The sequence below is a fragment of the Hyperolius riggenbachi genome, chromosome 7 (assembly GCF_040937935.1).
Source record: "Hyperolius riggenbachi isolate aHypRig1 chromosome 7, aHypRig1.pri, whole genome shotgun sequence".
NCBI classification, from domain to species: Eukaryota; Metazoa; Chordata; class Amphibia; order Anura; family Hyperoliidae; genus Hyperolius; species Hyperolius riggenbachi.
In genome coordinates, this window is record NC_090652.1 from 35107713 (window position 1) to 35130903 (window position 23191).

Genomic DNA, 23191 nt, shown 5'->3' on the forward strand with positions numbered 1-23191 from the left:
ATGCCAGGGCAGTATAGGAACCCCACTAATAACCCCATTTTAGAAAGAAGACACCCCAAGGTATTCCGTTAGGAGTATGGTGAGTTCATAGAAGTTTTTATTTTTTTGTCACAAGTTAGCGGAAATTGATTTTAATAGTTTTTTTTTCACAAAGTGTCATTTTCCGCTAACTTGTGACAAAAAATAAAATCTTCTATGAACTCACCATACTCCGTACGGAATACCTTTGGGTGTCTTCTTTCTAGAATGGGGTCATTTGTGGGGTTCCTATACTGCCCTGGCATTTTAGGGGCCCTAAACCGTGAGGAGTAGTCTTGAAACCAAATGTCGCAAAATGACCTGTGAAATCCTAAAGGTACTCATTGGACTTTGGGCCCCTTAGCGTACTTAGGGTGTAAAAAAGTGCCACACATGTGGTACCGCTGTACTCAGGAGAAGTAGTATAATGCGTTTTGGGGTGTATTTTTACACATACCCATGCTAAGTGGGAGAAATATCTCTGTAAATGACAATGGTTTGATTTTTTTTACACACAATTGTCCATTTACATAGAAATTTCTCCCACCCAGCATGGGTATGTGTAAAAATACACCCCAAAACACATTATACTACTTTTCCTGAGTACGGCGGTACCACATGTGTGACACTTTTTTGCAGCCTAGGTGCGCTAAGGGGCCCAACGTCCTATTCACAGGTCATTTTGAAGCATTTGTTTTCTAGACTACTCCTCGCGGTTTAGGGCCCCTAAAATGCCAGGGCAGTATAGGAACCCCACAAGTGACCCCATTTTAGAAAGAAGACACCCCAAGGTATTCCGTTAGGTGTATGGCGAGTTCATAGAAGATTTTATTTTTTGTCACAAGTTAGTAAAAAATGACACTTTGTGAAAAAAAACCAATAAAAATTAATTTCCGCTAACTTTTGACAAAAAATAAAATCTTCTATGAACTCGTCATACACCTAACATAATACCTTGGGGTGTCTTTTTTTTCTAAAATGGGGTCACTTGTGGGGTTCCTATACCGCCCTGGCATTTTACAGGCCCAAAACCGTGAGTAGTCTGGAAACCAAATGTCTCAAAATGACTGTTCAGGGGTATAAGCATCTGCAAATTTTGATGACAGGTGGTCTATGAGGGGGCGAATTTTGTGGAACCGGTCATAAGCAGGGTTGCCTTTTAGATGACAGGTTGTATTGGGCCTGATCTGATGGATAGGAGTGCTAGGGGGGTGACAGGAGGTGATTGATGGGTGTCTCAGGGGGTGGTTAGAGGTGAAAATAGATGCAATCCATGCACTGGGGAGGTGATCGGAAGGGGGTCTGAGGGTTTGGCCGAGTGATCAGGAGCCCACACCGGGCAAATTGGGGCCTGATCTGATGGGTAGGTGTGCTAGGGGGTGACAGGAGGTGATTGATGGGTGTCTCAAGGTGTGATTAGAGGGGGGAATAGATGCAAGCAATGCACTGGCGAGGTGATCAGGGCTGGGGTCTGAGGGCATTCTGAGGGTGTGGGCGGGTGATTGAGTGCCCTAGGGGCAGATAGGGGTCTAATCTGATAGGTAGCAGTGACAGGGGGTGATTGATGGGTAATTAGTGGGTGTTTAGGGTAGAGAATAGATGGAAACACTGCGCTTGGGTGGTGATCTGATGTCGGATCTGCGGGCGATCTATTGGTGTGGGTGGGTGATCAGTTTGCCCGCAAGGGGCAGGTTAGGGGCTGATTGATGGGTGGCAGTGACAGCGGGTGATTGATGGGTGGCAGTGACAGGGGGTGATTGATGGGTGGCAGTGACAGGGGGTGATTGATGGGTGATTGATAGGTGATTGACAGGTAATCAGTGGGTTATTACAGGGGAGAACAGATGTAAATATTGCACTGGCGAATTGATAAGGGGGGGTCTGAGGGCAATCTGAGCGTCTAGGCGGGCGATTGGGTGCCCGCAAGGGGCAGATTAGGGTCTGATCTGATAGGTAACAGTGACAGGTGGTGATAGGGAGTGATTGATGGGTGATTGATGGGTAATTAGTGGGTGTTTAGAGGAGAGAATAGATGGAAACACTGCGCTTGGGTGGTGATCTGATGTCGGATCTGCGGGCAATCTATTGGTGTGGGTGGGTGATCAGATTGCCCGCAAGGGGCAGGTTAGGGGCTGATTGTTGGGTGGCAGTGACAGGGGGTGATTGATGGGTGATAGGTGATTGGCAGGTGATTGACAGGTGATCAGTGGGTTATTACAGGGAAGGACAGATGTAATTAATGCACTGGCGAATTGATAAGGGGGGGGGTCTGAGGGCAATCTGAGCGTGTGGGCGGGTGATTGGGTGCCCGCAAGGGGCAGATTAGGGTCTGATCTGATAGGTAACAGTGACAGGTGGTGATAGGGGGTGATTGATGGGTGATTGATGGGTAATTAGTGGGTGTTTAGAGAAGATAACAGATGTAAACGATACATTTGGGAGGTAATCTGACGGCGGGTTTGCGGGCGATCTAATGGTGTGGGTGGGTGATCAGATTGCCCGCAAGGGGCAGGTTAGGGGCTGATTGATGGGTGGCAGTGACAGGGGGTGACAGGGGGTGATTGATGGGTGATAGGTGATTGGCAGGTGATTGACAGGTGATCAGTGGGTTATTACAGGGAAGAACAGATGTAATTAATGCACTGGTGAATTGATAAGGGGGTGTCAGAGGGCAATCTGAGCGTGTGGGCGGGTGATTGGGTGCCCGCAAGGGGCAGATTAGGGTCTGATCTGATAGGTAAAAGTGACAGGTGGTGATAGGGGGTGATTGATGGGTGATTGATGGGTAATTAGTGGGTGTTTAGAGGAGAGAATAGATGTAAACAATGGATTTGGGAGGTGATCTGATGTCGGATCTGTGGGCGATCTATTGGTGTGGGGGGGTGATCAGATTGCCCGCAAGGGGCAGGTTAGGGGCTGATTGATGGGTGGCAGTGACAGGGGGTGATTGACGGGTGATTGATGGGTGATTGACGGGTGATTGACAGGTGATTGACAGGTGATTGACAGGTGATCAGGGGGATAGATGCATACAGTAAACAGGGGGGGTGGTCTGGGGGGGGGTCTGGGGAGAATCTGAGGGGTGGGGGGTGATCAGGAGGGGGCAGGGAGCAGGGGGGGGGATAAAAAAAAAATAGTGTTGACAGATAGTGACAGGGAGTGATTGATGGGTGATTAGGGGGGTGATTGGGTGCAAACAGGGGTCTGGGGGGTGGGCAGGGGGGGGGGTCTGATGGGTGCTGTGGGCGATCTGGGGCAGGGGGGGGAGAAATCAGTGTGCTTGGGTGCAGACTAGGGTGGCTGCAGCCTGCCCTGGTGGTCCCTCGGACACTGTTTGTAAACATTACAAAGTGTATTATACACTTTGTATGCGGCGATCGCGGGGTTAACATCCCGCCGGCGCTTCCGTATAGCCGGCGGGATGTTGCGGCAAGCGAGCGGTGACAGGCGCCGGCGGAGGATCGCGTCACGGATGACGCGATCGCTCCGCCCATGCCCTTAAATGGACCGCCGCCTCTGTGGGTGAGCCGGTCCTTAAGGGCTCCACTTCCCGGCCGCCTCTGTGCGTTAGGCGGTCGGGAAGTGGTTAAAGTATCCCAGGGTTTTCAAAGTAGGTTTACAAAGTAGGTTGAATATTTTATTGTCTCTAATTAGTGGCAGCCTATTAAGTGTCCCACAGTTAGAAAAAGATCAATAGTTCATGTATTTTATCTCTCCCTGCTCTCAGAAGTTGAATTCTGCAGGGAAAACTTTAATGGCTATGGTTATTAATGTTTTGTATTGTACATACACATGTTTAACTCATCATGTCCCATATTGGCTTGGATACATTTTAAATATCAAGAAGACACAACACAAAGCCAGAGATAAAACTTATAGGAAGTAACAATTAAATTGTGTAACCAGTTGATAATATTCCATCTCATAAAATAATTTTATTCTTCTATGTGTAACCTGCTCAGATATTAAATCTATATATTTGTATATCTCACAGGTTTTACAGCTGACAAATCAAAGATTAAATGCGCCCATTTTAAAGATGGGAATATGATCCTGGAATCGCCGACACGAGTTGAACCCTATTATATTGTGCTAGAAAATCCCACCTTCTCTTGTCTGGGACCTTTGCTGTTCCTTGTAAGGAAAAAGACCCCAATTCATGGAATTGTGCTGATCTACATGCGGATAGTCTGTCCGGGCGATCCGGAATGTCAGGAATATAGGATTCATCTGTTTCTACTGCCACTGGTTGCCTCCATTGAAGAGGTAAAATAAAGCTGTAAAGCATCCCCGAGCAAACAGACAGACTTTAATAGAACAGATTGTACATTAGTAGAATAAAATAGAACAGCATGTCATATCATAAGAAATAGAATAGAACATAGTAGGATACAATAGGGATAGAATAGAATAGGAAATAGAATATAGTGGGGACCAGGAGGGGCTAATAGTTGCACTGCACAGTGTTTTGCAGCCATTAACCACTCCTGGCCCTTAAAGGGACTCCGAGCAGTGCAGAAACTATGGAAAGATGCATATCATTTTAAAGCTCTCTTTCTCCTCTTCCAATGATATATAAAACGCCACCCTACGCCTTTTAGTTTTCGCTATTTTCGCGATTGAAATTGTCGCGGCCGAGAAGTCAGCAGAATGGAGCTGCTGACTTTATGAAAAAGTCGCCCTGTGTAATACAATGTAACTATGGAAAGATGGATATCATTTTAAAGCTCTCTTTCTCCTCTTTCTGGCGACACCTAAATCGTCGCTCTACGCCTTTAAGTTTTCTTTATTTTCACGATTGAAATCACAGTCGGGGCAATTTCAATCGCGAAAATAGCGAAAACTAAAAGGCGTAGGGCGGCGGTTTATATATCATTGGAAAGAGGAGAAAGAGAGCTTTAAAATGATATGCATCTTTCCATAGTTTCTGCACTGCTCGGAGTCCCTTTAAGTTTAGCCAATAACTTATTCATGACCCCAAATGTAGCAATTATCCACTCCCCCTCCTTAGTAAGCACTGCAGCCCAGTATCTTTCCTCCTGCCCGTTCATGTTTAATTCTTGTGGGCAGGACCTTTAGACATATGTCTTCTTGGCATTTCCTTTATCAAGAAAGTATCACCACTGGGTAAATTGCTGCCAATAGGAATGTTATGAATAATATGCTATTAGTGTACTCAGTGTTACACACTGGTTGGTAAAAATGTCAGTGTCTCACGGGCAATGGAAGCCTCTAAAATCTTCTCATATCAAAAGTAAGCTATTCGAAGTAGTGAAGGTGGGAGGAGGATTAGAAATCATGATGGAATGGGTAGAGGCATGAGGTGGCCTCGGGGAGCGATTCGGGAGGACTTATTTTTGGCACACGTGGCACAAGCAGCCACAAAAGCCTTACAGTTCTTCTTGAGTGAAGGCCACCACACATGGCGAGACAAAAGTTCTAGCGTCCGAGTCTCACCAGGATGTCCTGCCAACTTAAGATTCGTGAAACAATTGAAGAATCTGAAGACGCAGATGTAAGGGAACATGGTCCACATCAGGTGGTTTTCCAAAAAGGCTCTCTTGCTGAAAAGACTGTAAGGAACCATGCAAATCAGGAAATTCTGTAGTATGAACTGCAGCAAGAACTTGATTAGAAAGCAGAATTTTCTCCAGAACAGTAGGTAGAGCGATTTCAGTTTCAAAGCTTCTAGATAAGGCATCAGCCTTCACATTCTTAAAACCAGGTTTATATTTATACGTAACTAGCTGATGACCCGGCGTTGCCCGGGTATGTATTTGGCTGGTGTTGGCTCCACCCACTTTTTCTATCCCTAACACACAACTACTCAATGACCAAGTTTGTGAGCTTTAGCATCAATAATTTGTATATTCCCATAGAAATTAAACAAAATCAGATTGGCGGTTTGTGACTCTGCCCCTCTCCAGCATGTAAACCCAGTCACCCAATGACCAACTGTAGCAGATTTGAGGCATCTGCTATTAACAGTGTAAAAATGGCAGCAATTTTAATATTCCCCTTGAAAATCAAACTGTGAATTTTAATCGGCCATTATAGGCTCCACCCACTTCCCTGAATATTAATCTCAGTCACCCAGTGACTATCCAGGCAAAGTTTGAGAGCCCTGCAATTTAACAGTGTAAGAAGGGCTGCAGTTTAGATTTTTCCAGTGAAATTTGTTTTTGGTTCTGCCCACTTTTTGTAACCTGGACACACAGTCAATCAATGACCAAGTTTGTAAGCTTTGGGGTCTTTGGCATAAATAATTTGTATTTTCCCTGTGTAATGAAACAAATCTGATTGGCTGTTTGTGGCTCCACCCCTTTTATGAATTTGAACACTAGTGACCCAATGACCAACTGTACCAGGTTTGAGGCTTGTGCCATTAACAGTGCAAGAATGGCAGCAATTTTAATATTCCCCTTGAAAATCAACAGGTGAATATTGATTGGCATTTTTAGGCTCCAACAACTTTTCTGAATATTAATCTCAGTCACTCAATAACCAACTGTGCAAAGTTTAAAAACCCTGCCCTTAACAGCGAAGAAGGGCTGCAGTTTACACTTCCCCTGGGAAATCTATTTTTGAATCCACCCAGTTTTTGTAACCTTGACACACAGTCACTCAATGACCAAGTTTGTGAGCTTTTGGGTTCCTGGCATCAAAATCGTGTGAATGGAAGCAGTTTATCCAGCAAGGAAATCTGATTGGCTGTTTGTGGCTCCGCCCCTTTAGTGAATTTGAACCCCAGTCACTTAATGACCGACTGTAGCAGGTTTGAGGCCTCTGCCATTAGGAATGTAAAAATGGCAGCAATTTCAATATTCCCCTTGAAAACCAATAGGTGAATTTTGATTCGCTGTTGTAAGCTCCACCTACTTTTCTGAATATTAATCCCAGTCACCCAGTGACAACAAGGCCGGCGCTACCATAAAGGCAGAGGAGGCAGCTGCCCCAGGGCCCCAGAGCTTGTAGGGGCCCCCAGTGGCTACAAGAGGTAAAAAAAAAAATTCAAATCGGCCTTATAGTTTTGGAGAAAATCGATTTTAAAGTTTCAAAGGAAAAAAAAATACACATTTAAAAACCTGCCGACTTTAATGGTTGATAGCAACTCCTCCTTAAATGCTAGAAACCCTAAATTTGCAGGATATGTTAAGGAGATCGTTAGGAATAAGAGGAAAAAACAATTTTTAAAAAAGACCTTATAGTTTTTGAGAAAATCGATTTTAAAGTTTCGAAGGAAAAAGGTATACTTTTAAATGCGGTAAATGTCACTTTTAGTAGCAAACCTAACGGTAGTGTAATTTTACATGCATCAAACGAAAGCGCAATACATTTCCTGACGGGGTTTCCAGGGGGTCTATACGCAGCCGCAGCGCTTTGGCCAGGGATCGCTATACAGCCGCAATATGGCTGCATGAAGATCCCTGGCATTTTTTTCTATTTTCCCAATTTTTTTTTTATGTTTAGAGTGTGGGAATTAAAAAAAAAAAAAATTATGTGGGTTCCCCCTCCTGAAACTTTTTAACCCCTTGTCCCCCATGCAGGCTGGGATAGCCAGAATGTGGAGCTCCGACCGATTGGGACTTCACACCCTGACTATACCAGCTGAAAAAAAGGTCCCCTAATGCCGATTTTTGTTCCGGGGTATATGTTGGGGGGGCCCCCCAGGTTTATTTTGCCCTAAGGGCCCCATTGTTGCTTAAACCGGCCCTGAGTGACAAACTGTGTCAAGTTTGATAACCTGCCATTAACAGTGTAAGAATAGCTGCAGTTTATATTTTCCCATGTAAAAAGTTAGTTGTTTTTGGCTCTGCCCACTGTTTCTAATCTTGACATACAGTCACTCAATGACCAAGTTTATGAGCTTTGGGGTCCTTGGCATCAATAAGTTGCATTTTTTCCATCAAAATTAAACAAACCTGATTGACTGTTTGTATCCCGCACCCTTTTTAGAATTTAAACCCCAGTCTCCCAGTGACTGACTGTATCAGGTTTGAGGCCTCTGCCATTAACAGTGTAAGAATGGTAGCAATGTAAATATTACCCTTGAAAAATCAATAGGTTGATTTTGATTGGCTGTTATAGGCTGCACCCACTTTCTAAATATTAATCCTAGTCACACAGTAGCCAACTGTGTCAAGTGTGGGAACCCTGCCATTAACAGTGTAAGAATGGTTGCAGTTTATATTTCCCCATGTAAAAAATGTAGTTTTTGGCGCTGCCCACTTTTTCTTGCCTTGACATACAGTCACTTAGTTACCAAGTTTATGAGCTTTGGGGACCTTGGTATCAATAATTTGTATATTCCCATTGAAATTAAACAAATCTGATTGGCTGTTTGTGGCTCCGCTCCCTTTCTAAATTTAAACCCCAGTCACCCAGTGACTGACCAACTGTGTCAAGTTTGAGAACCCTGCCAATAACAAAATGGCTGAAATCAATCGAACAAATCTGATTGGCTGTTTGTGGCTCCGTCCCCTTTAGTGAATTTGGACCTCAGTCAATGACTGACTGTATGAGGTTTGAGGCCTCTGCCATTAACAGTGTAAGAATGGCAGCAATGTAAATAATTCCCTTGATAATCAACAGGTGAATTTTGATTGGCTGTTGTAGGCTCCACCCATTTTAACGAATATTAATCCCAGTCACCCAGTGACCAACTGTGCAAAGTTTGAGAACCCTGCCATTAACAGTGTAAGAATGGCTGCAGTTTATATTTGACCAGTGAAATTAGTTTTTGGCTCCGCCCACTTTTTAACCTTGAGACACAGTTAGTCAATGACTAAGTCTGTGAGCTTTCAGGCTCCTGGCATCAAAAATGTTTGATTGGAAGCAGTTTATCCACCAAGGAAATCTGATTGGCTGTTTGTGGCCCTGCCCCTTTAGAGAATTTGAACCCCAGTCACCCAATGACCGACTGTAGCAAGTTTGAAGCCTCTGCCATAAACAGTGTAAGAATGGCAGCAGTTTAAATATTCCACTTGAAAATCAATAGGTGAATTTTGATTGGCTGTTGTAGGCTCCACCCACTTTCCTGAATATTCATCCCAGTCACTCAGTGACCAAGTGTGACAAGTTTGAGAACCCTGCAATTAATAGTCTAAGAATGGTTGCAGTTTACATTTTCCCATTAAAAATGAATGGCTGAAATTTGATTGGCTGTTTTATGCTCCACCCACTTTTCCTGGATTTGTAACCTCGGTCACCAAGTGACCAACTGTGCCAAGTGTGGGGACTCTGGCTTGAGTTCTGAGAGAATGGCAGGCTTTTACATTTTTTCCATTGACATGAATGGGAGAGATCTAATTTGCTGTTTGTAGCTCCGCCCAGGTGTGCAGGAGGGACGCAAGACCCCCAGAACATATCAGTCCAGGTAGTAAGGGATCTGTAGACCACGTTTAGTTTAAAACGGTCAAGCCGTTTTCGAGTGATCGCGGCACATACATACACACAAACATCCGATTTTATATATATATATAGATTACAAAGTTAAATCGAGAAAAGAACATTGCCCAACGTGCCTGTCTGGGATTAAGCCTTTTAGCCCCTTCTATATACTCGAGATTTTTATGATCGGTGTAAACCGTAACAGGATGAACTGCCCCCTCCAGCCAATGCCTCCACTCCTTGAATGCCATCTTTACAGCCAAAAGTTCTCGGTTACCTATATCATAATTGCGTTCAGCTGATGCAATTTTTTTAGATGCATACGTTCGGGATGACCAGAAAATTGAGAGAGAACTGCTCCCACCCCGACCTCGGAAGCATCAACTTCAACAAAGAACGGCAAAGTAACATTTGGATGAGTAAGAATAGGGGCAGCACAAAAAGCGGACTTCAGCTCAGAAAAAGCTTTACAAGCCTGTGCAGGCCAATTGACCGGGTCTGCATCCTTTCTCGTTAGGTCAGTTATAGGAGCGACCAGCGTAGAGAAATTCCTGATGAATTTCCGGTAGTAGTTGGTAAAGTCTAAGAAGCGCTTAATAGCCTTGAGTCCCTTAGGCTGTGGCCAATCTAAGACTGCTGATATTTTTTTCTGATCCATAGAAAGTCCAGTGTCAGAAATTATGTAACCAAGAAAAGGTACCTGAGTAACTTCGAACAGACATTTTTTCAACTTAGTGAACAACGTTTTCCCTCAATTTCTGTATCACAAATCTTACATGATCCAGATGTTCTGACAGTGTGCTAGAACAGATAAGAATATCATCTAAGTAAATCATGACAAAATTACCCAAGACATCTCTGAAAAGATCGTTCACAAAGTCTTGGAAGACAGCAGGGGCATTACAAAGCCCAAAAGGCATCACAAGGTACTCGTAATGCCCGTCTTGAGTGTTAAAGGCTGTCTTCCATTCGTCCCCCTGCCGTATTCTTATCAGATTGTATGCATCTTGTAAGTCTAATTTGGAAAACATCCTAGCTCCTAAAACCTGGGCGAAAAGGTCATCAATTAAAGGTAGAGGGTACCGATTTTTTTACTGTAATTTTGTTAAGCCCCCTATAGTCAATGCAAGGACGTAAAACTCCATCCTTCTCCACCAAAAAAACCCCTGCACCAGCTAGGGATGTAGAAGGTCGAATAAATCCCTTATCTAAATTCTACTTAATGTATTCTTTCATGGCCAACTTTTCAGGACCAGTCAGATTATAAAGATGACCCCGAGGAGGCATAGTACCAGGTAGCAATTCAATGGGACAATCATATGGTCTATGTGGAGGTAATTTGTCAGCAGATTGTGGGGAGAAAACATCACAGAAATCTTGATAAGGTGGTGGAATGCCATTAGGTCTCACCCCTAAACTAGAAAGTGGAATATTTTTCAAACACAACCCCTGACAAAGAGGCGACCAACTGGTGAGTTGTCCAGAACACCAATCGATGCAGGAGTTGTGAATCTGCAACCATGGCAAACCGAGAACCAGAGGACTAGAGGGCATTCTAAGTATGTAAAACTGGATTTGTTCCAAATGCATAGCCCCAACCTGCAGAGAATTTTCAGGAGTAATGGAAATGGGTGTCTTGGCCTGCAAAGGAGTGTCGTCTATCGCTGTGACAAAAAGGTTGTTCTGCAAAGGTACGGCAGGAATACCCAACTTGGCAGCAAGGACAGAATCAATGAAGTTACCAGCTGCCCCGGAATCTATAAAAGCCTGAGAATGCAAGGACTTATGGTTCCAAAAAATAGTGACTGGCAACAAAACTTTTTTGATTTTAAGGGAAGAATGCTGCTCACCCAAGTGAAGTCCCCTTACTTCACTTAGGCGCTGGAGTTTTCCGGTACCTTTTTAGCAGAACAAGACTCAGCAAAATGACCTTTTTCCCCACAATACATACAAAGACCCTCCTATCTTCTCCTAAGTTTTTCTGCGGGAGAGAGCTTAGAATGCCCCAGCTGCATAGGCTCACAGAGGTTACAGAAGAGGCACTGCTCTGTCTAGCCGAGTTACTTAAAGAGGGATATGTTTTCCCTTGTCGATGGTATCTGATCCATCTGTCTACCCGTATAGCTAAGGAAATAGCATCCTCCAAAGTTTTGGGTTCCGGATGACTAATAAGCATATCATTCACAGAATCAGATAAACCAAAAAGAAATTGATCCAAGAGTGCTGCTCCACCCCACTTAACAGAAACAGACCACTTCCTGAACTCAGCAGCATACTCCTCTACAGTATGTCGACTCTGACGGAGGTCCCTTAGCTTACGGGTAGCAGTGGCTGTGATGTCAGGATCGGCATAAACTGTGGCCATAGCTTTAAAGAAGTTCTCTACTGAAGTGAGAGCTTCATCATCTGGGTTTAAGCCGTAGACTCAAGTCTGAGAGTCACCCTGAAGTAAAGTTTTTATTAGGGTGATCTTCTGTGATTCGGTTCCAGAAGATCTAGCCCTAACTTCAAAATATGATAAACAACTATTCTGGAAATTACTAAAATCAGACCGTAAACCTGAAAATTTCTCGGATAAAGACATTTTAGGTTCAATGATAGGTAACATAGGAGTACTTGGAGTAGCCTGCTGATTATTGGCATTAGCAGAGAGATTCATCTGAGCGAGCGTATTAGACAATTGAGTCAACTGTGTCTGCTGTTGCCTGCTCAGTGAGGTGATTCTCAATCACAAGAAAATGTATGCGTGCTCTACACCAAGCTTAACCCTTTCAAGTTTAGCTGTGCAAATCTGGCTAAAATGGCTTACCATGAGACATGCTCATGCAGAAATGCATCTGCTTTCGCATGCCAAACTTTGCAGGGTCAAAAACCAATACCGCGAAGCGGTTGCCCTGCGGGAATTAGTTCATGCTATATAGCACTATCCAGGAGCGCCTCGGGGAGGCTTCCCATTGCCCCCATACAACCGGGGGGGCTGCGGGGCCCCAGGCTCTCTCACTGCCTAGGGACCACAGCAACACCCCGGAGGTGGAGGCTGGGTAGCGCAGACGACCCCCCCAAGCGTGGCCGGCGCCGGGGGGGGGGGGCATCCGCACCCATCTCCCAAAAATTTAAAAACAGGCACTTACCTGAACGTCCATTGCGTTAGTGCCTGGGACCCCCGCGGCCCCCCGGTTGTATGGGGGCAATGGGAAGCCTCCTCGTGGCGCCCCTGGATAGTGCTGTATAGCATGAACTAATTCCCGCAGGGCGATTGTTTTGCGGTTTTTGGTTTTGACCCTGCATATTTAGGCATGCGAAAGCAAATGCTTATTTGCATGAGCAATGTCTCGTGATTAGCCAATAGGCCAAATTTGCAAAGCCAGATTTGACAGGTTCACTTGGTTGATGCACACATGTTCTTTCTCTGATTGTAGTTATCAGTGAGGTGATTGACAGCTCCTGCGAGTGTCAAAATCTGATCTCACAACTCCTCCATATTTTTTGTGGGGCCTTGATAATATCATGCTTATACGTGAATAGGGCTAGCGTAACAAGTGCAAAAACACAGTACTAGTGAGAATAGCGTAGCTAAAGACAGGCCGGGGGTCATTCACGTGAGCATACAGAAATGGTACAGAAGGGCTAGGCAAAATCGTAGTCAAATATCAGGCCGAATCATACACATAAGTCAGATATCAGTCGTATTAGAAGGATCAAACAGAAGCGAAGTCAGGGGCAGGCTGAGTCGTATACAGTAATCAGATGGCAGTAGTACAGAGGAGCTAGGCAGATTTGTAGTCAAAAGGCAGGCAAAGGTCGGTACACAATATCATACAATAATAGAATTACAATCTATATATTACAAGTAATATAATACTGACTGACTAGAGTACATATATATCGCGCTGATGCGCAATATATGAAATGTAGCTCTCACTTGCAATCTCACTAGCTAAGTGCCAAGAACCAGCAAAATGATTAGTATCAAGGCCAGTGAGCAACTGTCTCACTTGGCCTAATATACCCACAAGTCAGAGCAGGACTCCGCCCCCCAAGATGACAGACCCTTTGTCAGGCACACCTCCTCAGCCTATAAAGGCTGTTCTGCACCACGTGCATCCGACCGGAGGATCTGCGCACGCATGCTACTGCTGGAGGGCTGCCGGGGATGCCAGGAGAGGACGCCGGAGCGGAAGTCTCGCCGCCAGAGATGCCGCGGGACCCGCCGTTGGAAGATAACATTTGGAAGCGTTGTTTATTTTAAAAGCAATATAAATAATTAATATATAAAGAAAATCGTTAAAATCAACAATTATAGAGACATTAGTAGCGCAGTAAAAAAAATGAAAAGGGAGAAAATACTTAAAGGGAATGTTCACGGTGGTTTAAAAAAAATAAAAATGCAAATCCACTTACCTGGGGCTTCCTCCAGCCCATGGCAGGCAGGACGTGCCCTCTGTGCCGCTCCGCAGGCTCCCGGTCTCCTTTGGTGGCGCACCCGACCTGGCCAGGCCGGCTGCCAGGTCTGGCTCTTCTGCACTTCAAAATGTGCCTCATGCGGGTCCGCTGATGTCATCGGACGTCCTCCGGGCTGTACTGCGCAGACGCAGAGCTACTGCGCCTGCGCAGTACAGCCCGGAGGACGTCCAATGACGTCAGCGCGCCTGCGTGAGGCGCATTTTGGAGCGCAGAAGAGCCTGATCTGGCAGCCGGCCTGGTGCGCCCCCGGAGGAGACCGGGAGCCTGCGAAGCAGCTCCGAGGGCACGTCCTGCCTGCCACGGGCTGGAGGAAGCCCCAGGTAAGTGGATTTGCATTTTTATTTTTTTAAACCACCGTGAACCTTCCCTTTAAGTTCGTGGAAATATGTCCTTTCTGGGAAAACTCGTATAGTTCCTTTGTTTCAGTTCAGGAGCAAAGTTCAGACAAGATGGCCGCTAACCACATGGTCCTCTGGCTAGCAGCAGCATGCTCTCGTGAAGATGGGATTTGGAGGACTGGGGTCTGCCTGCTGGCAATGTGCTTTTGATGAAGCTGGTTTGGGGGTGTGGCAACGCCTGCCCCCTCTGAATTACCACCAATGACAGCCCACCTCCTCCTAGGGGAATTTTGAGCTTAAAATGTAAAACACTGTAACTCATAAATGAAAAATGTCATATTTAGGTAGATAGCAGATTCATAATTGTCATAAAATACTGATTAATATGACATCTTGCATGAGTGTGTTAGGCTGTCCTATCCCGAGAAGGGTCGTACACCAATAACCAGACAAGTTATTGTTATGAATTTTATATCAGCACATTGGACAGATTTTAACAAATAAGACTATATGAATTTCATAGCTGTGCTATACACGGTTTTCATTTAACAGACAGAAATCACAAAACACATGCATTTAAATCTGCCCCCCAGCAGGGCCACTATGTCTACTGGATACCAGTGTTCCAGCAGACCTCTGTGGAGCTAGCTTCCTTGCTACCCTTTGATGAAAGCAACCTTTTGGTGTGTTAATTATCATCTAAGCTGGTCACCAGCTAGAACAACCTTTGAGTTTTACACCAGGATTCTGGCTAGGGTTTCACACCTCTGTGTCACTGGCCAGCAAGGAACTCTTTTGATGAAGTTAATTAACCACACAGGCCTTATCAGGGAGCATACTTGCCTCTCATGACAAGAACTCTGCTAACACCTATGAAGACAACAGAGACCCCCAGGCTTGACTGCCTGGTATCCACAAACATAAGATTCGGATCTGGCACGTCAACGGCAGTCAGTGAAGCAAACCGATTGTGATTGCATTCTCTTTTCTCCCGGCTTTTCCGTGAAAGCTACCTGATCCATGCGGCTGAGCAGATCAGGTAGCTGCAAAAAACTGCCGCTCCACGCTGCTCCTGTGGGCCACACTGGCGTACTTTCACTTTTGTGATCTATAGGTCACGATGCTGGAATAAGAGATTCATTCTCTCAACTAGCGTGCAGGGAGGCGGGGGAGCGGTAGGGGGCGTGGCCAGGGTAAGAGAAACCCTGTAAGAACACCCCTGGCGGGCTTTTTGATCAGGGAATTCCTCTCCCCTGTGTTTACCTCAGCGATAGCGACAAATATTGTCACTAATCTCGGGAGGCCATAGCGCGACGGTGGGGGGCCAGAGAACGGCAGTGTGGGGACACAAAGGCATAGTATGGTATAAAATACAGAACTGGTGTTTACAATGACAGATGTAACATGATGAATAGTGCAAGCTATGAAATGAATAACAAAATCCAAGACACAAAAGGGTGAGAGAGCCCTGCCCTTGAGAGCTTACAATCTAAAGAGGCAAAATGCATTAGATTGCCATCTGATAGCTTCTTAAATGGTTATACAATATATGCGGTAATTGTTCCTCTTGGTGGCATTGACAGTTTTTCCCTGTGTCGCTGAGCATTTGCCTATAACACAGCAGCTAGCACAGGAAATCATGTTTGTGTATCATGCATAACACAGCTGGGGGGCCTCTGCTCATTGCTCATCAGGGAACAGGGAAATGCAGGGAAATTATATATCATTTTAGAAGACAAGCATCCATGTAATGGAGGACGAAATGTGGATGTGTTTTTGAGCCTAGAGTCCCTTGAAACCTCCAGGACTTCACAAGCACAATGTCCAAAAACTGGGTCAGCACCATTCAGTAGTTTAAAGCTTTTTATTCTAAACAAATTAAAAAGTGCATGAGAACAAAGATCAGGCATGGCAATGCCGAAATGACGCTGCAGGCCCACCCACAGTAGGACCCGCCCTCCACCACTGCTTCTTCCAGTCCCGCTGCTGGCCACAACTGTCGGAGGAGAAAGAGCCGTGGATGTATGACAATGTCCAAGTGTTTGTGACATGCACTTTTGAAACCTTGTTTTTGTAAGTAATATTATTTTTACGCAGATCTAATTGCTGTTTACACACCTGCGTTCTCATGCACTTTTTAATTTGTTTTGAATAAAGAGCTGTTAATTACTGGATGGTGCTTACCTGTCTTTGAACATAGTTCCATAGTTAGTTTGGTTGAAAAAAGACATCCGTCCATCAAGTCCAATCAGGAAAAAAAACAAAAATAAAACACCATCCTGAACATGCACCTATCCCAGTTGATCCAGGGGAAGGCGAAAAACCTTACAAAGCCTGGGTTAATTAGCCTTAAAAGGGAAAAATTCCTTCCCGACTCCAGATGGCAGTCAGATAAATCCCTGGATAAGCTCTCCTGGGAATTACCTATAACTTATAGCCGTGGATGCCCTTCAATGCAAGGAAAGCATCCAAGCCCTCTTTAAATGCAGATTATAGTGTTTGCTATAACTACTTCCTGAGGTAAGATACTCCACATTTTAACCACTCTCGGTGAAGGAGCCCTTTCTAAATAGATGGCAAAAACATTTTTCCTCCATATGCAAAGATGTCCCCTTGTCCGTTGTACCACACTAGGGACAAAAAGCTAATCTGCCAAACTTTTGTATTGCCATCTGATGTATTTATACATGTTAATTAGGTCCCCTCTCAGTCACCTTTTTTCCAAGCTAAATAAGCCCAGTTTGACCAACCTTTCTTGTAATCTTCCATCCCTCTGATTAATTTAAGTATTTTTTGCAGGTTTTTGTAAATGCTATAAGTGAAAAATTCTTCAGGCACTTTAATTAGTGGCCGTGAAGACAAATTGAAAAAATAGCAAAAAGAATGAGATGTTACAGTGTTATCAACAAACACTAAAACAAAACAAAACAAAAAAAAAAGATGATAAGGGTGTGACACCATAAATGATAGCATATACATAAAAGAGTGTGAAGTGTGTTGAGTCATCCCCTTCCACCTGATGGAAGTTTTTAGTTTTTAGTTTTGTTTCATCATTTAAATTAGCTTTCTCATAGAAGAGGGAGGTTTTAGCTAGTGAATAACTAAACATTTATAGTAGTTATAAATGGATCATTTTAAAAACTACCTTCGGCCCAAAAAAGTTTGAATGGCAATACATATATGTAGTCCATGCACTGAGTACAGCTAGATGAACATATAAAGTTAACATCTGATACATCGTAGTGGATAGAACAGACTCACATTTATATCTGTAGTAGCACCTCCATCTTTCTCCTCATGCTGATGCCTTGAAAGTACACCCTCAGCATTGTGTCCTCTCCTCCAGCGTGGTGCCCTCCCCTGCTCTCTGCCTGCCTGGATCAAATTACTTCTCTTTTCACAGCGTGTAGGAGCGAGAAGACACAGCAGAACAGCTGGAGCCTGTCTTATCATGTCTGCTATAATTCTTATTTCCGATGTCTTGTCTGCCTGCCTGGATTAGATTACATCTCTTTAGACAATGGTTGTGGGCTGGGAGCAGGACATGGGGAGTGGAATCATGACAGCAATCCCCCAGCCTCCTTTGCACCTATCTTTAGGAAAGAAAAAAATGGGCCCCGGTCTGATTTCAGATGGGGCGGGAATTTCAAGACCAAATGTGGAATACAGACACTAAGGGTTAGAAAATCATATGTGTGATTTAATATGGCAGCCACCATATACCTCTTGCTTTATGTTCCCTTGAAATGCTTTTGAGGATTATTTTGAGTGACAGCCCACAGTCCCTGTCCTCAGTCATTTTTCCCCATAGTGGCTGTGTTGCTCATTCTCCTTGCTATTCTCCATAGGACAACACATGCACAGGAGTTTTTTTTTCTGTACAGTATAGGGATTGCTGGCAAACTTTCTCCCAATAATCAAAGATCATTATGGGTGACATTTCTAGTCTATATGAGTCTCATCTCCTGGACTGATCTTCCCTTGTTCTCATTTTTGATTAGATTCTTGACAAGAAGAAGTTGGGTACGGGATTTAAGAGAGTCGATAAACCTCCTCAGCCCACTGACACAGTGTACTCTAAGACCAAATATCTCATCACAGCATACCCAGAACCGACTGCACGTACCAAGGTAACTGTTAAATCTATATATAAAAGTGTGTGTGTGTGTGTGTGTGTGTGTGTGTATAGTGTGTGTGTGTGTGTGTGTGTGTGTGTGTGTGTGTGTGTGTGTGTGTGTCTGTGTCTGTGTCTGTGTGTGTGTGTGTGTGTGTGTGTGTCACTCGAAAACGGCTTGACCGATTTGAACGAAACTTGGTATACAGATCCCTTACTACCTGGCATAATAGGTTCTCATGTCCCCCCTGCACACGTGGGCGGAGCTACAAACAGCAAATCAGATTCCACCCATTAAAGTGAATGGAAAAAATGGAAAGGGCTGCCATTCTCACAGTAATCAAGCCACAGTCCCCACACTTGGTACAGTTGGTCACTTGTTGACCGAGGTTACAAATCCAGGAAAAGTGGGCGGAGCATAAAACAGCCAATCAAATGCCAGCCATTCATTTTAAATGGGAAAATGTAAACTGCAGCCATTCTTAGACTGTTAATCGCAGGGCTCTCAAACTTGACACAGTTGGTCACTGGGTGAATGTGATTAAGATTCAAGAAAGTGGGTGGAGCCTACAACAGCCAATAAAAATTCACCTATTCGTTTTCAAGGGGAATATTTAAACTGCTGCTTTTCTTACACTGTTAATGGCAGAGGCTTCAAACTTGCTACAGTTGGTCACTGGGTGACTGGGGTCCAAATTCACTAAAGGGGCCGGGCCACATACAGCCAATCAGATTTCCTTGGTGGATAAACTGCTTCCATTCACACATTTTTGATGCCAGGAACCTGAAAGCTCACAAACTTGGTCATTGAGTGACTGTGTGTCAAGGTAATAAAAAGTGGGTGGAGCCAAAAAACTAATTTTACTGGGAAAATATAAACTGCAGCCATTCTTACACCATTAATGGCAGATTTCTCAAACAGTTGGTCACTGGGTGAATGAGATTAAGATTTTGGAAGGTAGGTGAAGCCTACAACAGCCAATAAAAATTCACCTTTCTATTTTCAAAGGGAATATTTAAGCTGCTACCATTCTCTTATACTGTTAATAGCAGATGCCTCAAACCTGGTACAGTTGGTCACTGGGTGACTAGGGTTCAAATTCAGAAAGAGGGCGGAGCCACAAACAGTCAGATTTGTTTATTTTTCAATGGGAATATACAAAGTATTGATACCAAGGACCCCAAAGCTGATAAACTTGATAATTGAGTGACTGTATGTCAAGGTTAGAAAAAGTGGGCGGTGCCAACAACTACATTTTTTACATGGCAGGGTTCCCAAACTTTACACAATTGGCCACTGGGTGACTGGGATGAATATTCAGAAAGTGGGTGGAGCCTACAACAGCCAATCAAAATTCACCTATTGATTTTCAAGGGGAATATTTACATTGCTACCATTCTTACACTGTTAATGGCAGAGGCCTCAAACCTGATACAGTCAGTCATTGGGTGACTTGGGTCCAAATTGTCCAAACAGGGGTGGAGACACAAGCAGCCAATCAGATTTGTTAGATTGATTTCAGCCATTCTATTATTGGCAGGGTTCTCAAACGTGACACAGTTGGCCACTGGGTGACTGGTACTAATATTCAGGGAAGTGGGTGGAGCCTACAGCAGCCAATCAAAATTCACCTTTTGATTTTCAAGGGGAATATTTACATTGCTGCCATTCATGCACTCTTAATGGCAGATGCCTAACATCTGCTACAGTCAGTCACTGGGAGACTGGGGTTTAAATTCTGAAGGGGGCGGGCCAAAAACAACCAATCAGATTTGTTTAATTTCAATGGGAAAATGCAACTTATTGATGCCAAAGACCCCACAGCTCATACATTTGGTCATTGAGTGACTGTATGTCAAGATTAGAAATAGTGGGCGGAGCCAAAAACAACTAACTTTTCACATGGGAAAATATAAACTGCAGCTATTCTTACACTGTTAATGGCAGGGTTCTCAAACTTGACACAGTTGGTCACTGGGTGACTAGGATTAATATTTGGAAAAGTAGGTGGAGCCTATAAGAGCCAATCAAAATTCACCTGTTGATTTTCAAGGGGAATATTGAAACTGCAGCCATTCTTACACTGTTAATGGCAAAGGCCTCAAACCTGCTACAGTCGGTTGTTAAGTGTCTGGGCGTTAAGGGGCGGAGCCAAAAACAACCAGATTTCTTTGCTGGATAAACTGCTTTCATTAGCACAATTTGGATGCCAAGAACCCAAAAGCTCACAAACTTTATCATTCAGTGACTGTGTGTCAAGGTTACAAAAAGTGGGTGGAGTTAAAAACCGATTTTTCTGGGAAATTGTAAACTGCAGCCCTTCTTCACTGTTAATGGCAGAGTTCTCAAACTTTGCACAGCTGGTTACTGGGTGACTGGGATTAATATTCAGGAAAGTGGGTGGAGCCTAAAATGCCAATCAAAAATCACATGTCGCTTTTCAAGGAGAATATTAAAATTGCTGCCATTCTTGCACTGTTAATGGCACAAGCCTCAAACCTGGTACAGTTGGTAATTGGGTCACTGGGGTTCAAATTTAGAAAAGGAGACAGAGCCACAAACAGTGAATCAGATTTGTTTAATTTCATGGGAAAATAAAACCCCAAAGCTCACAAACTTTGTCATTGAGTGACTGTACGTCCAGGTTACATAAAGTGGGCGGAGCCAAAACCAAATTTCACTGGGAAAAATGTAAACTGCAGCCCTTCTTACACTGTTTATGGCAGGGTTCCCAAACTTTGCTCAGATGGTCACTGGGTGACTGGAATTAATATTCAGGGAAATGGGTGGAGCCTATAATAGCCTATCAAAATTCACCTGTTGATTTTCAAGGGGAATATTTAAATTGCTGCCATTTTTACACTGTTAATAGCAGATGCCTCAAACCTGCTACAGTTGGTCACTGGGTGACTGGGGTTCAAATGCTGGAGAGGGGGTGAAGCCACAAACAGCCAATCTGATTTGTTTAATTTCTATGGGAATATACAAATGATTGATGCCAAGGACCCCAAAGCTCACAAACTTGGTCATTGAGTGTTTGTGCGTTAGGGTTAGAAAGTGGGCGGAGCTAACACCAGCCAAATACATACCCGGGCAATGCCGGGTCATCAGTGGCTGGAGACAAATACAAATTTCACTGGAAAATGTAAACTGCAGCCATTCTTACACTGGTAATGGCAGGGTTTTTAAACTTTGCACAGTTGGTGACTGAGTGACTGGGATTATTATGTAGAAAAGCGGGTGAAGCCTACAAAAGTTAATCAAACTTCACCTATTGCTTTTCAAGGGGAATATTTAACTACTACCATTCTTGCACTGTTAATGGCACATGCCTCGAACCTGGTACAGTTGGTTATTGGGTGACTGGGGTTCAAATTCAGAAAAGGGGGTGGAGCCACAAACAGCCAATTTTTTCATTTCAATTCAAATTATTGATACCAAGACCGCAAAGCTCACAAACTAGGTCATTGAGTAATTGTGCGTTAGAGTTAGAAAAAGTATGCGGAGCCAACACCAGCCAAATACATACCCGGGCAACGCCGGGCAATCAGCTAGTATTCCATATAACAGATACTGCATATAGGGCCTGTTCCAGTTCACTTTTTCTCCTAAGTTTTCTTTTAGGAGATAATTTTAATCGTCTGAAAAAAAACGTTTTTAGCATTGCACAATTGAAAAAGTACCAAAAAGTAGGTGAGAAATAACCGTCAAAATTATTTTCTTACAAGATACATCTGGGGGAAAAATGTTTCACTCACATGAGGCTTCTTCAAGCCACTAGAAGTCTGTTGGTCCCACGGCCTGTGCTGATCCAGGCCTCCACTCTCACCGCGGCCCGGTCAGGGTCTTCTGCACATGCACCTCTTGTGTTCGCACCCCCATTGCCGGGAGCTCTCTGCGTTTGTGCAATTCAGAGAAAATTGAACTGTGTAAGCACAGTGTGCTTCTGGCAATGGAAGCACAATCACAAGAGGTGTATGTACAGAAGATCCCGATCTGGCGCAGATCGTGTCTTCCAGGGGGAGAGTGGAGGCCTCATCAGCGGATCAGAGCGGGACTACGACGTGGGACCTAACAGACTTCTAGGGGCTTCAAAAAGGCCCAGGTACGTGAAACTTTTATTTCCCCAAATGTATCATTTAAAGAGAACCTGAGAGGAATAAAAGCAAAGTATTTATACTGATCTGGGGCTTTCCCCAGTCCCCTTCAGGCATCGGGCTCCCTTGCTATCTCCCTGGGCTGCTCCAACTGGACAAGTTTACCAGGATAGCCAGTGGAGAATTGGAGCAACCAGGGGAGACCGCGAGGGAGCCTCATGGACCTTAATTACAGGTGGGATGCCAGCTTGTTTATCTAGCCTTCAGTTCTCTCTGCTATTCTGTATGGTGTAGTCCTTTTTGCTCCATCCGTTTCTGAACAAATAAATAGAATATTGCATTCCGTAGATTTTGACCCTTACTTTTTTCTTTCTTCCTCTCATTGTAGTTTCCCATGCAAAATCATGGTCCTAGTAATCTTTAGTGGAAATGTAATATCTTCAGCCATGTTCTATCAGTCATATTAAGAACAATCACGTAGGGATGTGAATATAGGAACACTTTTTACATACATGTTTGTTTTTACATATTTGTTGTATTGATTTGTAATACATGTGGCTATAGGCCCTCCTGACTCTGAGCATTTCACTTTACAGGTGTGGTGCTAATGGGAGGAGCTACAGTTATATAAGTGTTTGAGCTGTGATGTTATTTTAGCTATGACTAAGGACCCACCAGAGTCAGAAATGTGTCAGCTATTCTCGGTTCCAAGCACCATTGCTGTACTGATGATCAATCATTACAGCAATCGTGATCAATAATTCATGTT

At 44.1% G+C, this 23191-nt stretch overlaps 1 protein-coding gene across 1 annotated transcript in view; it reads left to right on the top strand.

The window, feature by feature from the left end:
* Positions 1-23191, top strand: part of LOC137525973 (uncharacterized) — a 180356-nt gene that overhangs the window by 143424 nt on the left and 13741 nt on the right. Inside the window, exons 12-13 of the mRNA XM_068247183.1 lie at positions 4013-4284; positions 18212-18340. Coding sequence (XP_068103284.1) covers positions 4013-4284; positions 18212-18340 — 401 coding nt within the window. The remainder of the gene's footprint in view (positions 1-4012; positions 4285-18211; positions 18341-23191) is intronic.